The sequence below is a fragment of the Mustela putorius genome, unplaced genomic scaffold (assembly GCF_011764305.1).
Source record: "Mustela putorius furo isolate JIRA1106 unplaced genomic scaffold, ASM1176430v1.1 tig00000127_pilon_pilon_pilon, whole genome shotgun sequence".
NCBI classification, from domain to species: Eukaryota; Metazoa; Chordata; class Mammalia; order Carnivora; family Mustelidae; genus Mustela; species Mustela putorius.
The window spans coordinates 11,914,590-11,935,843 of record NW_025421288.1 but is presented as its reverse complement, the minus strand read 5'-3'; the positions used below and the strand labels follow the sequence as shown (position 1 = coordinate 11,935,843).

General features: G+C 41.5%; 1 protein-coding gene and 1 long non-coding RNA gene across 2 annotated transcripts in view; one reads left to right on the top strand and one right to left on the bottom strand.

Annotated features, from left to right (window-relative positions):
• Positions 1-21,254, bottom strand: part of KDM2A (lysine demethylase 2A) — a 112,078-nt gene that overhangs the window by 16,981 nt on the left and 73,843 nt on the right. The window contains 6 exon segments of the mRNA XM_045065655.1: positions 4,501-4,895; positions 7,951-8,077; positions 14,818-14,933; positions 15,938-16,091; positions 17,259-17,352; positions 17,921-18,027. Coding sequence (XP_044921590.1) covers positions 4,501-4,895; positions 7,951-8,077; positions 14,818-14,933; positions 15,938-16,091; positions 17,259-17,352; positions 17,921-18,027 — 993 coding nt within the window.
• Positions 1,221-4,521, top strand: LOC123387642. The gene is made up of 3 exons (XR_006602143.1): positions 1,221-2,116; positions 2,619-2,668; positions 4,411-4,521. It is a non-coding gene; the product is annotated as an uncharacterized LOC123387642 (long non-coding RNA).

Below are 21,254 nucleotides of genomic sequence, written 5' to 3'. Positions count from 1 at the left end.
GTTTATTTTATTTAAAGATTTAATTTATTCATTTCACACATATAAAGCAAGGGGGGCGGGAGAGGGAGAGGCAGGCTCTCTGCTGCGCATGGAGCCTGATAGGGGCTCAATCCCAGGAACCTGAGATCATGAACTGAGCAGAAGGCACATGTTTAACTGAGTGAGCCACCCAGGCGAGGCTAACTTTTTATTTTTATTTATTTATTTCTTGAAGTGGGCTCCATGCCCAGCATGGAGTTCAATGTGGGGCCTGAACTCATGACCCTGAGATCAAGAGTCAGGATGCTTCACTGACTAAACCACCCGGGCCCCTTATTTATTTATTTTTAAGTAATCTCCCTACCTAACGTGGGGCACAAACTCACGGCCCCAAGATCAAGAGTCACATGTTCCTTCTATTGAGCCAGCCAGGTGCCCCTTAACTCTTGAATTAGGAAGACTGGTACCTCCTTCCCTCAGGACAGGATCCACCCACTACACCCAGTGCTCACTCGGCACCCTACACCACGCACAGCGCCTGTAAAACCTAGAACGCGCTGACTTTCTCAGCCCATTTAAATGGCTGCTCCAACATTGACCTGTACTCCCCCTGAGGGCTTGATCCATAGCAGGTCTCCATATTTACTCCAACACTCAGCCTGCTTCCTGGCACAGAGTAGGCAGGCATTATTCGGAGAAGTGGAATAAATGAATTTCATAGATTTGTAACATCTAATTTTGTTTTCTCTAACAGTGATATGGATTATTAAGTACTCTACTAATATTATCATTAATTTTCAGAATAGCTCCACTGAGGTGGATGTTATTTTAGAGAAAATAGGCTTTCATATATCTAGTATCTTGACCGAAAGTCACATGTTTGCTAAGCTCATCAAAATAGCTTAGAGAAACCAAGAAAGTAAATATTTAGTAATATAATATATACTATATATATATTTACTAAATATATGTATTTACTAAATATATGTATTTAGTAAATACATGTATTTAGTAAATACATATATTTAGTAATATAATATAAAGTAAATATTCAGTAAACACTGAATTTGTTTCACTGAGTTGGGTAGCCAAATACACTGATACACTAAAAATCTTTTACTTATGTACGTATATTAAGAGCTCCTTTATAACCAAAATAAATACAAACAACACAGTAAAGTCCGATTAAAAAAAACTTAGTCTTCCAGCTGACGCCCACCACATTGCTGTGACCCCACTGGCAGCAGATGGCATGTCCCTCTCTCCAGCACCTCTGCGATGCACATACAAAAGAAACTTTTTCTCACATTAATGGCAGTGTACTATACACACTGCACCAAGTTCTGTCTCTAGTCAACATCTATCAAGCACAAGACTTCCCGGTTTCAGAGACGCGAAGTATCTCACAGTGCGAGAGAACTCCATTCTACTTTTAGGAGTCCAAGTCAACGTACCTCCCAGACACACTACTGACTACTTTCCCCGGATCTGTTACCAATAAGTCAACACTTTTTAATGCCCCCTTTTAAATCAAACCCCCTTCCAATTTTATATTCTACAATCTTTCTTCAACAACGTGGACTTTAATGTCTGGAATCTTCAAAGCCCTTTCCCACCATCACGAGAAAGGCCTCTTCTCTCAGGGATACAGAATTACGGATCTTTCATCTGATCACTTCTACTCTCATCCCCGCTACCGGCTCTTCGTGAGAGCCACACAGGCCGCACCAAGAAGCAATCCCTCTCTTTGCAGGAAGAGTAAACTCCAGGCTTGCTGTCGTCCTCCACTGCAGCACAGGCCTCTATGCTACCAGCTCCAAGTTCTCGAGCACTGCAGTCTCCAGCTGTGCGGGAGTGGCACCTACCCAATCCAGTGCTTCTTTTCTTTTTGGTGATGTTCAGATTCTCAAAGTATTCAGGCTCTAAATTCACTATTGTCTGAAGCTCAGACTAAACATAAACGGTCAAATGCAGGCATGATTATCCACATGACCTTAAGTGAAAACTACCTGCAGAGCTGGGGTCTCAGCCTGCCGTCTTCTGCAATCAGCTTTACTTTAACTACGGTTATCAGGGCAAACAAGACAAGGTGTGGACAAGCCCCTGCAGGAATAATCAAACGCTGTCACCCCCGCAGGTAGGTCGTCCTGGTGGCCACTCCCTCCTCATGCTCTGGTCTCTACGCCACTCTACCTTAGCCAGTGATGGCAACCATGTTTTTCATGCTTCCTGACAAACAGAAGGAAGCTCTCCCTAGACTCTTTCCATAATGCTCAGAGCCCTCTTTAGAGATCTTTTTGACTCATTCCCTTTCTTCCTGCCTCCTTTCACTCTGCTTAGATATTTGACACAAATTTTTCTATATTTTCCTCTACCACTCTGCCTCCTCAAATATCTTTAACTACTTTAGTTAAGGGAGCATCTGTATTTCTATCATGACACCTGACCCTTTACAACTGACCAGTGGATTATAATATGGCTTCCGACAACTGGATTCAATGAAGTCAAATCCCCTATTCTTTTTCATGATTCAGAAATATAGATACCCAGACCAAAAGAATGTCAGTGAGATATAAACTTAGAAATCTTTCTTTTTAGGGATCCTATAGGCAAGTTAATTAATTTAATGTTTCCTACAGGTATCTATGATGGAATAGCTACATACAAAAGAAACGTCTGAGGGAAAAAGGTAAAGATGCTATAATCAAACTCTCAGGAAAGTATAAAAATGTATGTCCTATCACAATGGAAAAGAAAAAATTTAAATGCTCACTTTAGGGTGGAAAGTGAATTTAGAATCTAGTTTGTGGGGTGCCTGGGTGGCTCAGTGGGTTAAAGCCTCTGCCTTCGGCTCAGGTCATGATCCCAGAGTCCTGGGATAGAGCCCCACATTGGGCTCTCTGCTCAGCAGGGAGCCTGCTTCCCTTCCTCTCTCTCTGCCTGCCTCTCTGCCTACTTGTGATCTCTCTCTGTCAAATAAATAAATAAAATCTTAAAGAAAAAAAAAAAGAATCTAGTTTGTGAGTCTGGGAAAGTATGGTTAAGTTTGTTTTGCAGCATATTAATCATTATAGAAACAAGACCACACCTACCTAGACCTCTGCCATTTCCTCCCCTAAATATAAGCAACAATGATACCACCTGTCTCTTCTAGAACAAACCTTGTAAAACCAAACTACAAAACCAACTGTCCCACTTCTGTCACTACTGGAGAGGACCAACCTCACCAGGTTACCACTCTTTTCTGCCTCTAGTCTTTTACCCTTTCACTGATGCCTAAACAGTAAGATACAATTAAAAAGTTTAACATAAAAAGAAAAAGCAGGAGAAAGAAAAGTTCAGGTCCTATCCCAGATTACAGAATTCTTTCCTGAGGTGGTTGGCAGAAGTGGCCAAGGAAAAATGTGAATCAGGAAATCAGAAATGGAACAGACATACTAAGATATTAAGCCCATCTTCCTTAGGGCCACATAAAATTATTCAATATAAATACTTCTGTGGCTTAAAATAATCTGTATGACAAATTTTGAAAATAAACACTTATTTACCAATAGCGAACCAGCTTTCTAATTCACATATCCATGCCCTGCATCCAAACTGTAGCTCCAAATGATGACTTACAAAGAAAATTGATATTCCCAGCCTGTAGAGTTTTTGGGATTTATGGTAATGGTTACTTGTGAGGAAAGACTTAAAGGAACTTCCTCCAGTTTAGACAGTTGATACCTGGACCCCTGAGAAGCTCATTTCTTTGAGACTAATACATGAAGGGTGGGACAGCTCTGAAAAATCACTAATACTGGGAGAGCTCTTGAAAAAGAAAAATATATAACATGAAGAAACCTGATCTAGCAATCAGATAGGTTATGTCTGTCTTTTTTTTTTTTTTTTTAAACCTCTATGCTCAATGTGCGACTGACCTCACTACCCAGAGATCAACAGGCGCATGCTCCACTGAGAGAGCCAGCCAGGCGCCACGGGACAGATTATGTTTATTTACAATGACACTTCCTCAGAAGCTGTCCAATGGGTTTTAAAAATTTAAATCTTAAAAGTAGATAAAAATGAAACTAAGTATGCGAAAGCTACTCAACATCAACCAGTGGAAAAGAGCTTCTTCCTTATCTGCTTGGGGTGAGACTGCTAGAGATTGTTATTGGCCACTTTTATTCTGAAACAGGCCTCTTCATCTGCAGGTAACTTGTTTAAATAGTATTTCCTAATACTATTACTTAGTATTAAAAACGAAGAGTCTCCTTTATTTTTAGAATGAATCTGAAATCTGTGTTTTTTAGGACTAAATTTAAGTCCTAATTGAACATATAAATGTTAGTATTTCAACAGCAGGGACCTAACCTCACTTTAGGAATTCTAACACTGTACAGCACACACACACACCAGTAAATATTAATTTCTTTCTGAATGAAACAGATTACCCGGAATTCCTATACTTTCTAAGAAATGCGATGCTGCTTTCCCGAGCCAGATGAGTGGCTCCCATGCCACATAACCCACCCTTACCTTCACGTCGGCAATAAGAGCATCTTCATCTTCTATCCCTGTGGGGACACACTTCTTGTGCAGTGGCAGAGACTCCAACTTATCTACAAGACAGCGGAGGCCTTCAAGCTCAAAATGGGTCAGATGCACCTGCCTGTCCTTTCGAGGACTACACTGGGGATCCCACACTTGGCCGTTATGGGAGGCCCGGCTAGAGTCAGAGGAGGAGTCCCCTGACAAGGTTTTCTTCAGACTTGGAAGACTCCGGCAGCTTTTGCCCAGTCCGTCATAATCCAGGTTGACCCCATTGGCTACGGGGCTCGTGAGGACAGAACGCCTATTGCTCAGGCGCCTTGGTTCTCGATCCACTGCTTCTTCATCCCCATTTCCAGATTCCAACCCATTTAACTCCAAATCTGCCAGTAAAAAAAAAAAAAGAACAAGCCACTTGACCATGTGATCAACGAGAGAAACAGGCGGCATGGGAGGGACCCTGGGGTTATAAATGACAAAGCTGGGACATTTTTTTAAGATTTTATTTATTTGACAGAGAGACCACAAGTGGCAGAGAGTCGGGCAGAGAGTCGGGCAGAGAGGGGGGCGAAGCAGGCTCCCTGCTGAGCAGAGAGCCCAGTGCAGGGCTCTATCCCAGGACCCGGAGTTCATGACCCGAGCCGAAGGCAATGGCTTAATCACTGAGCCACTCAGGCACCCAAAGCTGGGACATTTTAAAATGGTCTCTCCTTATCCCAGCTATGGCCACTTGTTGAAAATCGTAGTTACAGGTAAGAACAGGATCCGGAGTTAGTGGGACAGCTAAGGCAATGATCAACTGATTTTTCAAAAGATTGAAGAGTCCATGAACTGTGTGCTAGAAACAAGTCAGCTGACAATGGCTATAAATTAATTCCAAGTCCAGACTAAAATTTGGGGTTATAATTTCATTAACTTTTTATTTCATTTTATTTATTTATTTGACATAAACAGAGCACAAGCAGGGGGAGTGGCAGGCAGAGGGAGAAGCAAGCTCTTCACTGAGTAGAGAGCCCGATGTGGGGCTTAGTCCCAGGACCCTGGGATCATGATCTGAGCCAAATGTAGACACTTAACCGAGCCACCCAGGTGCCCCTTCATTAACTTTTTAAAAAGCAGTCAGTACGAAGCACATACAGTTTTTTTGTTTTGTTTGGTTTTTAAATTTATTTATTTGACAGAGAGAGACCACAAGCAGGCAGAGAGGCAGGCAGAGAAAGAGAGGGAAGCAGGCTCCCTGCTGAGCAGAGGCCCCGATACGGGACTCGATCCCAGGACCCTGAGATCATGACCCGAGCTATTGTACCAAAGACCATTATGAGCCACCCAGGTGCCTGCACATACAGTTCTGTTAAAAGTTTTGGTTATGGGGCGCCTGGGTTACCGCTCTCTCTGCCTGCCTCTCTGCCTACTTGTAATCTCTCTCTCTGTGTCAAATAAATAAAATCTTAAAAAAAAAAAAGCTTTAAAGTTTTGGTCATAAAACTAAACTATGGAATTGAAATCTCAAATATGGGGATGCCTGGGTGGCTCAGTTGGTTGAGCGACTGCCTTCGGCTCAGGTCATGATCCCAGCGTCCTGGGATCGAGTCCCACATCGGGCTCCTTGCTCTGCAGGGAGCCTGCTTCTCCCTCTGCCTCTGCCTGCCATTCTGTCTGCCTGTGCTCGCTCGCTCTCCCTCTCTCTCTGACAAATAAATAAAATCTTGAAAAAAAAAAAAAAAAAAGAAAGAAATCTCAAATATGGCTAACAAAACAAAGCAAGTGTTTTTAAAAAGATTTTGATAGGGACACCTGGGTGGCTCAGTAGGTTAAAGCCTCTGCCTTTGGCTCAGGTCATGATCCCAGGGTCCTGGAATCAAGCTCCATGTATGACTCTCTGCTCAGCAGGGAGCCTGTTTCCTCCTCTCTCTCTGCCTGCTTCTCTGCCTACTTGTAATCTCTGTCAAATAAATAAATAAAATCTTTTTTAAAAAAAGATTTTGATAGTCAAAATAAAGATCTAATGAAGGAAAAGCTGTTAACTGTTCACTGGTCCTTTATGAGGAAAGTAGTAGTAGAAACAGACTCTTCACTATACAGAACCAACCGAGGATCACCAGAGGGGTGGTGGGTGGGGGAGTGGGTGAAACAGGTGATGGGAATTAAGGAGCGTTCTGGCTGTGAGGAGCACCAGGCGCTCTATGGAAGAGCTGAATCACTATACTGTCCACCTGAAACTAGTATTACACTGCCTGCTAACTAACTGGGATTTAAGTAAAAACTTAAAAAAAAAAAGTATAAAAATTAATTAGCCAATCCAAATGGGAAAACAAGTAATATGTTTATCAGTAATAATTTAGAAAATGTAAGATGGTACAAAGAAGTAGGTATTAGTCATCCCTTATTCCTCTAACCTTGGGTAACAACTCAACAGCTGGTATTTTCTTTCCATCCTTTTTCCTTTCTTTTTTTATAGCGTCTATGTATTTATTTGAGAGAAAGAGGGCATGAGTAAGACGAGGGGCAGAGAGAGAGAGAGAAGCAGATTCCCTGTTGAGCAGGGAGCCCATTGCAGGGCTGGACACCAGGACCCTGAGAGATTAGATCCCAGGACCCTGAGATCACAACCTGATCCGAAGGCAGATGCTTACCTTACTGAACCACCCAGGCACCCCTGAATCTTTTTCACTGCGTATGTGTATGACTATGATTGCGTTGGGATATGTGGCATATAAAATTAAATTCTGTATCCTGCTTTCATGTACTAGGTGATCATTTTTTATTTTCAAACAAGAATATAAACTATCCTCAAAGGAAAATGCTGAAGCAAAAAAAAATTATCTGGCTTAGATCGAAGATTCTGTGAAAGACATGACCATAGGATGTTACACTGTTGACTCCTCTATACCTCAAGGCATGAAACAACCTAAAAATGTATAACTAACAAAGTATCTTGCCATCCAATAAAATGGATGGCAAAATATAAGTTGAGGAAACATTAAAGCATAGAGGTTAAGGGTATAGATTTTAGAGACTTACCAACTTGACTAAAACTGTAGCTTTCACATTTATAAACTATAGGATCATGGACAGGTTTTTTAATTTCTTTGAAACTTAATGTCACCATCTGTAAAATGAGGATAATACCTACACCTACAGGTAATAACAGAATTTACTCCTTAGTAATGTGCCTGGAATACAGTTAAGAGTTAGCATGACGACATTTAGTTTTTATTGTACCAAAGACCATTCTTTAGATAATAAATATAGTAGAGAAGTGACTATCTTTCTTAAGGAGCTAAGTATTAACAATTCAGACAAAGAGGAGATCCAGATACTTCATGTTGCCTAGTAATTCATGTCTGGGTAGGAGCTCAGCTGTAACCAATGTTCAACTCCAATGAATGAACTTGGTAGTTCCAAGCAGGTAGATGCATGTTCACGCAGGACACTTACCCATACTGAGGGACTCTTTTTGAAATTCCTTAGTTAGGTGGGAGCGGTTTGTTATGCAGTACACATAGCGCTCCAACACGTACCAACACATCTCGTAGTAGAATGGATAACGGAACTTATTTGGAACCTACGTGGGAATAAAATAATGGGAAAAACAAGCTGGTAACAATTTTCAAGGAAAGAGAGTAAGACACACCATATCACTGCAAAAATTAACCCAAGAAAAACACTCTCGTCAACACCTAGGGTGGCATTTGGAACAAGAACCTAAGTGGATCTCTCAACCTAAAAATTGTCGGTCTTGGGAAATGATCACCAAAATAAAGTTTCAGCACCACTAAGAAGGTATCTTGGGAAAGCATCAAAAGTAAGTTTTGGGACCGAGAGTAAAGTGTTAGAGTACAACACAATACACTTGAGAAAACTGCTTCAGTGTTCTTGGGATACAAAGGTCTGCCAAACAGTCCTACCTTTACGACAGTTCTAACCTGAATTAGAAGACCACGGGATAAAGAATCTAATGGACAAGAGGACATGAGATGAAGCTATATGCTTTTATTACGTCCTTACCTATAGGACAGTATGATTAGAGAGACCTGTTCTCAAGCTATGCCTAGTCTAGGACACAAGACTGTATTTTCCCACCATCAGCTCTTAGCTGGTCTGTACAGTACTTCGCAGTTTGCCCTAATGGCAGGTCCACAAATGAGACTGCTGCACCACATGGCCTAATCAGCCACTGCCTTAGCTCCTTTCATTCCCTCCAGAAGCAGCATGAAATCATTCCAACTGAATAATAACAAAAAGAACTGCCCTTCAGCTCTAGCATAGTCGAAACAAAGGCAAATCAGCATGGATTAATCAGTGAGGAAGACCAACAATGGGGACTACCCTATATATATTTTGCTGTCTTGAAAGCCTAGAGGATAGCTTTCAAAAGGAGAGGCCCAACAATACTTTTAAGATTGTTTTGAATATGCAACTGAGAAGGTTTTCATCTCCTTTTCAAAGCTTCATGTCAGGTAGTATTCCTGAATTAAGGAGATCTGGATGGAAGGCCCTTTTCAAAGTCCTTCACCAGGTCACAGAGCATGACTGTGGAATGAGACTACTTTCCTCATTGCAAAGCAGGAGAGGCAGGTACTTTTCATTAGGTTTCCAATTCAGACCAGCTGGGCTCTGAGTCTGGGCATCTTAAATGATTACAGTTTTAACAACTAAAAGCAGTATTTCCTCTTTTATTTTCAAATCAAATTAGGGGCACCTGGCTGGCTCGGCAGGTAAAGCATGCAATTCTTGATCTCAGGGTCATGAGTTCAAGCCCCACTGGGCCTAGAGTCTACTTAAAAATACATAAATTAAATTTGTTTTTACAAAGATCAAATTAATTTACTTTTGATAAGGTGTGTGGGGGAACCACAATAATTAACAGATACCAGGTCCACCCAAATTAAATATAAAACACAGGCCTCTCTGCTCACCTTTTACACATATTAACACTTTTCTGGAAGGGTCTTTTTTTTTCTTTTTAAAGATTTTATTTATTTACTGAGAGAAAGAGAGACAAGCAGGGGGAGCAGCAGGCAGAGGGACAGGGAAAAGTAGGGTCCCTGCTGAGCAGAGAGCCCAACGCAGGGCTGGATCCTAGGACCCAGGATCATGACCCACACAGAAAGCAGACGTTTTACCAACTAAGCCACCTGGTGCCCTGTGGAAGGGTCTTTATGAAAAGTTCAGGACAACCCAAAATTCTAAAGCCCTTTGGTACTCTGCTGAGAGGTGAGTATTGACAGTTTAAAAAAAAAAAAAGACATTAAACTTTTGATTTTTTACTTGGAACTCATAAGACTGCATTAGAAACACGCAAGATACCACACACCCACCCAACTTGCCTCATTATATTTTACCTTTGTTACCAGACACCACAGAACATATAAATTTCTAAGACTGGATTATAATTTTTTTGTTTGGGGACTTTTTTTTTTTTTTAAGATTTTATTTATTTATTTGACAGAGAGAAATCACAAGTAGATGGAGAGGCAGGCAGAGAGAGAGGGAAGCAGGCTCTCCGCTGAGCAGAGAGCCCGATGCGGAACTCAATCCCAGGACTCTGAGATCATGACCTGAGCCGAAGGCAGCAGCTTAACCCACTGAGCCACCCAGGCGCCCCTGGGGAATTTTTTTAAATCCTCTTTACGAATTATGGAGCTTTTAAGTGCTATCAGTAGAATAATCACCAACACTCAAGTTTAAATAGTACGGTATTTCCACACTGGCATGGCAAAAGAAACCAAACCACTGTCTTAATTTATAACACACTTTATTTTTATAAAGTAACATATTAAATGAATGCCAGACTGGTTTTGGCACATAAAAGGTTGGTGTGGAAAGCAATCATAATAATAATAATAATAATATCACTGTGTGTACATATGAAGGGGAGTCAATGAAATTTTACAGAAACACCAAGGAGTTCCTTATTTAGAATGAAAGAATTAAACTATATTTAGGGAAAATGGAATAATGTGGTCAGACTGAAATTTGACATTTTCTGATAAACAAAGCCTAGGAATATTAGTTAAATCAAGATCAGTTATTTTAAGTTTAACAGTCTGCAACAAACTGCTAGCAGAGATAAGGTAACTCGTTTCACCTATGCCAGTAAATACACATTCTCCTTTTCTTCCCTCAAACAGAGCAACTTATCAATTAAGTCAGTAACTCAAAGGCATAATAATAGTAATTTTATCCAAAAAAGGGGGAATAGTTTCTAAAACCTAATTTTCAGATTGAATCTTAGAGTAGATAGGTGGTATTACCTCAGAATGATTCTGAGTTAAATAAGAGTACTTTATTATGAAATTACATAAATTTCTTTTGAAAAATCAACTATTTTTTTATTATTGAAATTTCAAACTTAACTATTTTCTTGTAGTTTCATCACTCTTAAAAAACAAACACATATAGGGCGCCTGGGTGGCTCAGTGGTTAAGCCGCTGCCTTCGGCTCAGGTCATGATCTCAGGGTCCTGGGATCGAGTCCCGCATCGGGCTCTCTGCTCAGCAGGGAGCCTGCTTCCTCCTCTCTCTCTCTGCCTGCCTCTCTGCCTACTTGTGATTTCTCTCTGTCAAATAAATAAATAAAATCTTTAAAAAAAAAAAAAAAAAAAAAAAACCAAAAACAAACACATATAAACTTTTGTTAAAAAAAAGAACTTATTAATTGGAGAGAGAGAGCAAGGGTGTATGAGAGAGGGAGCAGGAGACTCCGTGTGGGGGAATCGATCCCAGGACCCCAAGATCATGACCTGAGCTGAAGGCACACACTCAACTGAGCCACCCAGGTACCCTTATAAAAATTTATTTTTTTCAAGATTTTTATTTTATTTGACAGACAGAGATCACAAGTAGGCAGAGAGGCAGGGAGAGAGAGAGAGAGAGAAGGCTCCCCACTGAGCAGAGAGCCCCATGTGGGGCTTGATCCCAGGACCCTGGGATCATGACCTGAGCTGAAGACAGAGGTTTTAACCCACTGAGCCAATCAGGCACCCCTAAAATTTATTTTAAAAGCACTGCAGGGGCATCTGGGTGGTACAGCTGGTTACATGTTCAACTCTTGGTTCCGGCTCAGGTCATGATCTCAGGATCATGAGGTCAAGCCCAGTGTGGGGCTCCACACTCAACAGGGATCCTGCTTAAGAGTCTCTCCCTCTGTGACACGGAGCTCAATCCCAGGACCCTGGGATGACAACCTGAGCCGCTTAATCAACTGAGCCACCCAGGCACCCTAATAAATAAGGGCACTGCATCATCATCATCATTTTTTTTTCATTTTATTTATTTATTTGACAGAGAGAACACAAGCAGGGGGAGCAGAAGCGGGAGAGGAAGACTCTGGCTCTCAGCTGAGCAGGGAGCCCAAGGTGGGGATTGATCCCAAGACCCTAGGATCATGACCCGAGACGAAGGCAGATGCTCAACTGAGCCACCTAGGTGCCAGAACTGCCTCTTTTTAATTCTAACAGGGAATCCCTATAACTCCAACACTACTACTCTTGTGTGTAAGTAAGGTAATAGGTAGCTGTTAACCAAAATACAGGTCTCTTCTTTTAAAGATTTTTTTTATTTATTTGAAAGAAAGAGAGACAAGCAGGGGGAGCAGCAGGCGGAGGGAGAAGCAGGTTTCCTGATGAGCAGGGACCCTGACACGCAGGGCTCGATCCCAGGACCCTGGGATCATGACATGCACTGAAGACAGACGCTTAATGACTGAGCCACTCAGATGTCCCAAAACACAGGTTTCAAAATAGGAACCAAAATATTTGAGCATGTTCACAATAAATAGGTCAATGACCGTTCCTTCTAAAAATTGTAAATTCTTCACTAATTGTGGTATTTTATTGTTTTTAAATTACTTTTTAGATTTTCTTTATTTGAGAGAGAGAGAGAGAGAGAGAGACAGCAAGTGAGCATGAGTGTGGGAGAGGGGCAGAGGGAGAAGGAGACACAGGCTCTCCAGTGATCAGGGAGCCCTACACAGGGCTTGATCCCAGCACTCTGGGATTTTGACGTCAGCTGGAGGCAGCTGCTTAACCAACTAAGCCACACAGGTGCCAACTGTGATTTTTTAAAATGATTTTATTTACTTATTTCAGAGAGAGCAAAGAGAGAGAGAAAGAAAGAGGGAACACATGTGAGCACATGATCACAGCGAAGCAACAAAGGGAGAAGACGACTCCCTGATGAGCAGGGAGCATGACACGGGGCTCGATCACAGGACCCCGAAATCATGACCAGAGTTGAAGGCAGACGCTCAACTGACTGAGGGACTCAGGCACCCCCTAACTGCAAATCTTTAAATTTAACTTTGAAAACTTTCAAATCCACCAAAAAGTTTTTTTTTTTTTTTTTTTTAAAGATTTTATTTTATGGGCGCCTGGGTGGCTCAGTGGTTAAGCTGCTGCCTTCGGCTCAGGTCATGATCCCAGGGTCCTGGGATCAAGTCCCGCATCCGGCTCTCTGCTCAGCAGGGAAGCCTGCTCCCCCCTCTCTCTCTGCCTGCCTCTCTGCCTACTTGTGAACTCTGTCAAATAAATAAATAAATAAAATCTTTTAAAGATTTTATTTTATTTTTTTAAAGATTTTATTTATTTATTTGAGAGAGAGAGACAGTGAGAGAGAGCATGAGCGAGGAGAAGGTCAGAGGGAGAAGCAGACTCCCCATGGAGCTGGGAGCCTGATGCGGGACTCAATCCCGGGACTCCGGGATCATGACCTGAGCCGAAGGCGGTCGTCCAACCAACTGAGCCACCCAGGCGTCATTTGACAAAGAGAGAGAGATCACAAGTAGGCAGAGAGGCAGGCAGAAGAAAGGGAAGAAGGGGAAGCAAGCTCCCCACCAAGCAGAGAGCCCCATGTGGGGCTCCATCCCAGGATCTTGAGATCATGACCTGAGCTGAAGGCAGAGGCTTAACCCACTGAGCCACCCAGGTGCCCCTCAAATCCACAAAAAAGTTTTAAGAGCAGTGCAGAACACTGCCTATAGCATTATTCGAGATTCACCCCCATCAACATTTCCCCACATTTGCTAATCATCTACCCTGTTATTCTGCTGAACTACTTGAGAGCAAGATGGGAACATCACACCCTCTAAAGACTCTATGCTCTAATTGGTCTTTAAGGTCAATACCATCTATACATTAATCATATGTAATTCAGCCCTTACTGACTTGGGTTCTACTAAAGAATTAAGCCCTATATTCCGAAGACATGGGTTGGCCAGCAAACAGCAGCGAGTGGATTTGGTCTGCTGCCTATTTTTGCAAGCCCTGCGAGCTAAGAGGGTTTTTTACATTTTTAAAGGACTGAAAAAAAAAACCAACAACTAAAATTAGAGCATTTTGTTTTATGGGAAAACTATATGAAATTCAAATCTCAGTGTCCTTAAATAAAATTATTTTATTTGAGCCATTCTCATTCGTTTAAGTATTTCATTCTACAAGGCAGTTAAGTACTTGCAGCAGATCCTGTATGGCCCACAGAGCCTAAAACATTCACTATCTGATTCTTTTTTTTTTTTTTTTTTTTTTTTTTTTAAGATTTTATTTATTTATTTGACAGAGAGAAATTACAAGTACACTGAGAGGCAGGCAGAGAGAGAGAGAAGGAAGCAGGCTCCCTGCTGAGCAGAGAGCCCGATGTGGGACTCGATCCCAGGACCCTGAGATCATGACCTGAGCCGAAGGCAGCGGCTTAACCCACTGAGCCACCCAGGCGCCCCCACTATCTGATTCTTTACAGAAAAAGTTTTACCAACTCTCTCAAGGGCATCCACTACGTTGTAAGTACCTAACTTTTTTCCTTTATATCTAGAATGGTATCAGCTACGTACCCTCCCAGGGAAAACCTAGAAAATAAGATGCGCCAATCATTTTCTGAAGGACTTCATTCTCTCAAGGAACCCCAGATGGGAAAAGCAGTATGTACCCTGAATTATTCAAATACAACGGTTTGGGTGGGGCATTCTAATCGGAGTAAAGATACATGAACTCACACTGTGACTCCTGACTTGATATATCTTATTACATCGAATTATTCTAAGACGATAAAATTTAAAAACATCAATTACCAAATGTCCATTTCTAGCCCTATAAAAATCCAAGATACCAAGAACCTCAAAGAATTAGTGTCCTCCAAATTAAGCATGTAAATCTTGTTAAAGCTTTCCTCTCGGTGTCCCTGAAATGTAAACAATGTATTTTAATTCAGGAAAAATTGAAGTTTTGAAGTAACTACCCATGAATCTCTTATAACATCTCTTAAATGGCAGTCATCTCTTCCACATCCAGTTCTATGCAGAGTTACTCACCCGTGTTCGATCTTCAATGTTGTATATTTTTAACTGCATGGGGATATTGAAGCTATGCAAAAAATTGCCTCCAAAGACTAATGTGTCTGTAGGAGTATACACAGCATGAATCCAGCCTAGAAGAAAGGAGTGGAGGGGCAATGGCTTTAGCACATGTTATAACACGGCATTCTCAGAGACCTGGTAAAAGACTCCTAGATCACACATTTTACTCTGATTCTGCCACTTAGTGGTTGGTCAAATTATTTAATCTCTTGCAGCCTCAATATCCTCTATAAAAATTAAACTTTATATGGTTATTAGTAAGCATTAAATCAGAAAATGCACGTAAAGTGTTTAGCATACAGCAAGTTTAACACATGCTGTTTCTACTTACGGGAGCACCTACTGTGAAGGCACGGTACCAGAGATTACCCAGTATTTCCGTTTACCCCTCACAACGATTTCAATATTTGACCAATGTGGTATTAGCAGGTAAATACACAGAATTAAATACATGTCTGTGATTCCAAAATCTGTGTTCTATTTATTTTAGGACTAGTGACCCAATAAAAATATCACTAATTTCTACACCCCTTGCAGCCATCCCTTAGAACAGGGAGCTCTTATCTGGATGTTAGATACTGCATGCTGACCAGGTCCTATCCTTAACAGACTTTGATTACCTAGAGCTCATGTGGGGCCCAAACATGTAAATCTGAAAAGCCACCACTGGCGATTTTTTTTTTTTAAAGATTTTGCTGACTTGAGAGAGAATGCACAGAGCAAGAGCAAGAGCAAGAGCACGAATGGGGAGAGGGAGAAGCAGGCTCCCCTCTGGGCAGTGAGACCAACGTGGGTCTCAATCCCAGGACCCTGGGATCCTGACCTGAGCTGAAGGCAGACATTCACCGACTTAGCCACCCAAGCGCCCCACCACTGGCAATTCTGATTTTAGTGGAAAATCAGTGCTTTTTAAAAAAAATCCAAATTGTTTGCATCTGATACTCCATAATGACTGAAAAGGACACTATTGTTTTCTGCCCACCCAATTATCACCATTCTTGGTGGTAATCCATCAGTTCTTTTTCTCAAAGAAAAGAAAGTGGCTAAACAACCCCTTTTTCCCCATCCTGCTTACCTGAGGGAATGACGAAGGTATAGCCCTGCTTGAGCTCAATGCGCTGGCAATCTGACACCCGGTCACCCAGAAAGATGTCTCCCTGTTTCCCTGACAGCAGCCAATTCTCGTACAGCTCCAGGTTGTGGGCTGTAGGGGGGATGAGCCAGAAGACCTGTGAGTTAAAAAACTTCAGTCTGTTAACAGCTATTGACATGACCAGTCGTCTCCCTCAACTAATAAATGGGTACAAGGTAAGGTCAAGAGGTAGAAAAGCAACAAGCAATTCCCTTAGCTTACAGAACCTGACCATTTGGGAAATTCTAGAGGCCCTAAAGAAGTAGATCTTTTTTTGACTTGTTGAAATGGTATTAGAGCTTCTTGGGGGTTTGACTGTAGAGTCCAGAACAGATCCAGGGCTGAGAGAGAAGCGGTGTATTCAGTTTGTTACCTAAATAGTCCCTTACTTGCCCCGAGTTACCTGGCCTCTACAGTCCTAAGAAGGACAGTTAGGTACAATGTCTTGAAGAGACAGGCCTAGGTTGCTTTGTTCTAGGGTAGTAACCACGATCAAAATGACAAAACTTAGGATACCAGTTAAATGAATCCAAAGTAAACAAAATGACTTTGGATTTGGAGGTACAGTTGTTCTAAATTAAGACTTCATATTTTAAAAGCATCGGTTTTCATTCTAGTTCTACTTTTTTCTCTGACAAAGCATCCACTTCCAGCAAGGGGAAAAAAGGGTAACCATAGGAGTACAATACTATAAACCTGACATTAATCCCAGATTTCTGTTCTCACACAGCATTTAGAAACAATCTGGTAAGATGGAATATAGTTCTTTCTGAATGAGAATAATATTTCAAAATCTATTCATACCCTTGGAGAGGACTTAAAGGCTTCCTTTGACCAAAGTTCAGATCAATGCCTTCATATAGGAAAAGGTGGTCTGAATTCTAATTTCTGATATCGTTGTGAATCTATACAAAATTTCTGTTGCCTTTTACTTCGTTATTACACGTCGAGGTAGAAAAATTATCCTGTCTTCCTAAAACCACTCCCTTGCCTTCATGTGGAGAATTCGCCCTGGGAATCTAAAAACAGGACTGTTGAGTTTTACTAAGTACTGTGCCAATATTGGTGTAATGACAGCAGACCAGATGAATACTAATTCCTACTGAAGTCTAGCCAAGAAGGTCAACTTAATCTATGATTCTCTCTAGAACAGGGGACAATTCTCTAACAGATTCATTTCCAGGGTATATTAAGCATGCATGAACTGAAGCAGAATCATAAAATCAGCTTCAGAGTCCAACCCCCATCATGACTATGACCGTACCTTTCCCCCTTGATGGATGTGATACCAAACAGAGGTACCACCAAAGTCCACATGGAAGTCAGTATAGCAGCCTCGAACACTCATTAGACAGTACCTGACCCAAAAAAAGCAGCAGCATTAGTGCACTGATTAAAAAGAGAGCCTGCTCTACCCCAATGCCACACTCTCCCCTTTCACACACTATCCCACTTTGTGCCTAATCAATTCCCAGTGAGAGGAATGCAGTTTCAAATCATTGTAATATCAGACCATACATTTTCTCTGACCTATGTAGTCACGGTTATGACACTTTTACATACACTCCCTCCTTCGAACTGTAAAGCCTACTGCTTAAAAAATTCATCTTTTGGGGGGAAGATTTTATTTATTTATTTGGGAGACAAAGTAAGAGAGAGAGAGCGAGTGAGCATGAGATGGGAGAGGGTCAGAGGGAGAAGCACACTTCCCACTGGGCAGAGTCTGAAGCAGGACTCGATCCTGGGACTCCAGGATCATGACTTGAGCTGTAAGCAGTCTCTTAAAGAACTGAGCCACCCAGGCGCCCAAGAATTCATCTCTTTGATCATTTAGGACATAGAGCAAGGCTGTGAAGGGAGGAACCAGTCCTTGCTATCACTTTGACTTCCCAACACACCTGAGGAAATTCAGGAAAAGCCACTTACTTCTGTACTTTGGGGTACTGCATCTCCAAGATGGCATTTGTTGATTCAGTCTGACTCTCCTTCAGATGCCTTGGCCACATGTTGTCTACCCAGTCAATGAAATCCACCTTTAAAAAGGAGGAGGAAACATTTAGGATTCAATGGGAGGACTGGGATTAAAGAGAATTTTAAAGTCAGGAAAACAGAATTTCTCAATTCTGTCTGAAAGACTACACTTCATTTATTTTACTGACTTTTTTTCCTTTAAGTAGGCTCCACACCCAACGTGGAGCCCAACGCAGGGCCTGAACTCATGACCCTCACACTAAGACCTGAGCTCAGATTAAGTCTGACACTTTACCAGCTGAGCCACCCAGGGACCCCTGAAAGACTATAATTTAATTATGAACAAGCAATCTGTTGGTGAATCATGGGGTCAGCAGCAAACATTCTAGAAATCATTATTCAGTGAGAACAAAGATTAATGGTTCCATCAACATGATCATAAAGATAGATCTAAGCAAAATGAAGTCACAGTATCTCTTCTGTGTCAGTAATGGCAGAATCAGCTGTCTTTTTCTGATTCAATAAAAGGCACTGTCTGGAATGTACTGATAAATTTATCAGAAGATGTAACACTGTTAGAGCAGCTCAAATGTCAAAAATAGAAATAAATAATTTTTTTGGAAAAGGAAAGAAATCCTATAGTCTGCTATAGAATCTATTAGGTTAGGAATCAGAACTTCCAGGGCTGTCATGTTTTCTCAGGATCACATGCAAGTCCCTGGAACTCATTTGTAAAATGAGGATAATTAACTCAAAGTGATATTATGAGGATTACATGTAAATACATGTTAAAATTTTCAAAAATAATGTTGTAAGAATTTAGAAATCTAATTCACTCATTCATGCATGCATGCATTCATTCATCCATTAATAAGATTTATCTGAAAGAGAAAAAGCATGAGAGAGAACACACAAGGTGGGGAGAGGGGCAGAGAGAGAGGTAAAAGCAGACTCCCTGCTGAGCAGGGAGCCCAGTGTGGGGCTGGATCCCAGGATCCCAATCCCAAGACCCCGGAATCATGACCTGAGTGAGACTTTAGCCAACTATGACATCCAGGCGCCCTGGAATCTATTTTAAATATGTGTTGAAAGAAGAAGTGAAAACAGTATGAACTTATTTGCACTTTATAATGAATTGTAGCATGTCATGTACCTCCAAACGTGTGTACCTCCCCACCACTGACCTCCAAGAAACAGTCTCAGGTAGCTAATTTATTGTGAGCCAAACCATGAATTCAGTACAATATTGACACAGTGAATATCTAGCTTAATGCTATAAAACACATGTATCTGCTAAGCTTTCCAACAAAATCTTTCATTTGATCATTTACTTCCCTTATAACACAAACCTGGACAAATGCATAAAATCTGTGCATAGTGACGTGAGGGAGGTGTCTAGGGGAACACTCAGATGTAAACTGTGGGAGTGGCCAGAAGGGATCACCAATGACATGCAAATTGAAGAGCAACAAATTAAGTTAACTTGCTACTTTACCTTAAAGGATTTCTGTTCAGGGAGCCAAGAGTTTTAACCTAACACCCACTGGGCCTAGAACACTGAATGAACTCTAGCTTCCTTTCTTTCCCTCAAACAGTATCTACTTTCTGTTCTCTTCATGTAGTGGTCAGCATCTCCCAACTCCTGGTATTCTCCTTTGGAAAGTCTTTTTTTTTTTTTTTTTTTTTTTTAAAGATTTCATTTATTTATTTGACAGATCACAAGTAGGCAGAGAGAGAGAGGGAAGCAGGGTCCCCGATGAGCAGAGAGCCCGATGAGGGACTCGATTCCAGGACCCTGGGATCATGACCTGAGCTGAAGGCAAAGGCTTTAACCCACTGAGCCACCCAGGTGCCTCCTTTGGAAAGTCTTTAAAGAAGAATGAAGATCTTACTTGCTCAAGACATCACAAATTCTTTTTTTTTTTTTTAAGATTTTATTTATTTATTTTGAGAGAGAGACAGTGAGAGAGAACATGAGCGAGGAGAAGGTCAGAGGGAGAAGCAGACTCCCCATGGAGCTGGGAGCCCGATGTGGGACTCGATCCCGGGACTCCAGGATCATGACCTGAGCCGAAGGCAGTCGTCCAACCAACCGAGCCACCCAGGCGCCCCAAGACATCACAAATTCTTATGTCTGGATGGGGAAAGAAAGGGTTAAGAACACATGGGTATTTTTTCTTTAATCAATTGTTCATTCAGAGAAACCTGAATTTCTTTGGCCAGAAATTGGCTGCCCACCTGCAGCAATAAGTTACACTTCCAGGCCTCTCTTTAACTGGTATTATTAGGTATCATCTGACTACCGAGAATATTGTGTTAAGGTACTCATACTTTTCTCCTTAAATTAATCTTTTAGGCTCTGGATAGGCCTTTTGCTAAATGGCCAGTTCCATGTGAGAGCAAGTCTCCCATAAGGGTAATCACCAGTTCTACCTGTTCTGCATCAATATTAGGGCCAAACTGATAAGAAGTCCAATTCCTAGGAATTCATCTATTCATCTGCTGCGTGCACACATACACGCACAACTCATGGCCTTCCATGAACTAATTTCCCTACTACCAATTTGCATATTTTATATGTTGCTTTTAATCTACCTCTCAGGTACTGCTGGAACGACAGCAGAAAACAATCTCTCTCTTCTCACAAGAGAATCCCACTTTATGCTAACATCCCAGAAAAGGCACCAAAAGGCTGCCCACCTTTCTCTCCCTATGCCTACTTTTACACAGAGGACTCCTTCTGTTTGGAATTTTGGTTTTCGTTCTGTCTCCTTATTTCCTTCCTATCAAGCTTAGCTATCACTTCTTCCAAAGAGCTTCCCCTCCCTAATTCTCCTCCAGTTTGTTGGGGGGGGGGTGCTTCCTATTGTCTCCACAACACTGTATTTATTCACTTCTGAGGCACTCATCATTATCATGGTTTGCAGAAATGTCCATCCTCTGGTTTTTCTTCCTGGTGAGACTTTAAGCTCTTTGAGAATGAGAATGACCTTATTTTCCACAGGTCCTCTAACACCTAGCATAGCGCTCAGCATGTGGCAGGTACTTGAACTAATAATAAGCTAACTCTGAAGGTGTGAATGACACAGAGAACAATAGATTATGTACTTTATGTGAAAGATTATTACATGAATGAGATTTACTCAAACTCACTGAAATGTACACTTAAAATGAGTATACTTTATTGTATGTCAACTGTACCTCAATAAAGTTGATTTCTGAAAAAGCATTATTGAGATATATTAGAAAAGACCTAGATATATGGAGACACACTGTGGGGGGGGGGGGA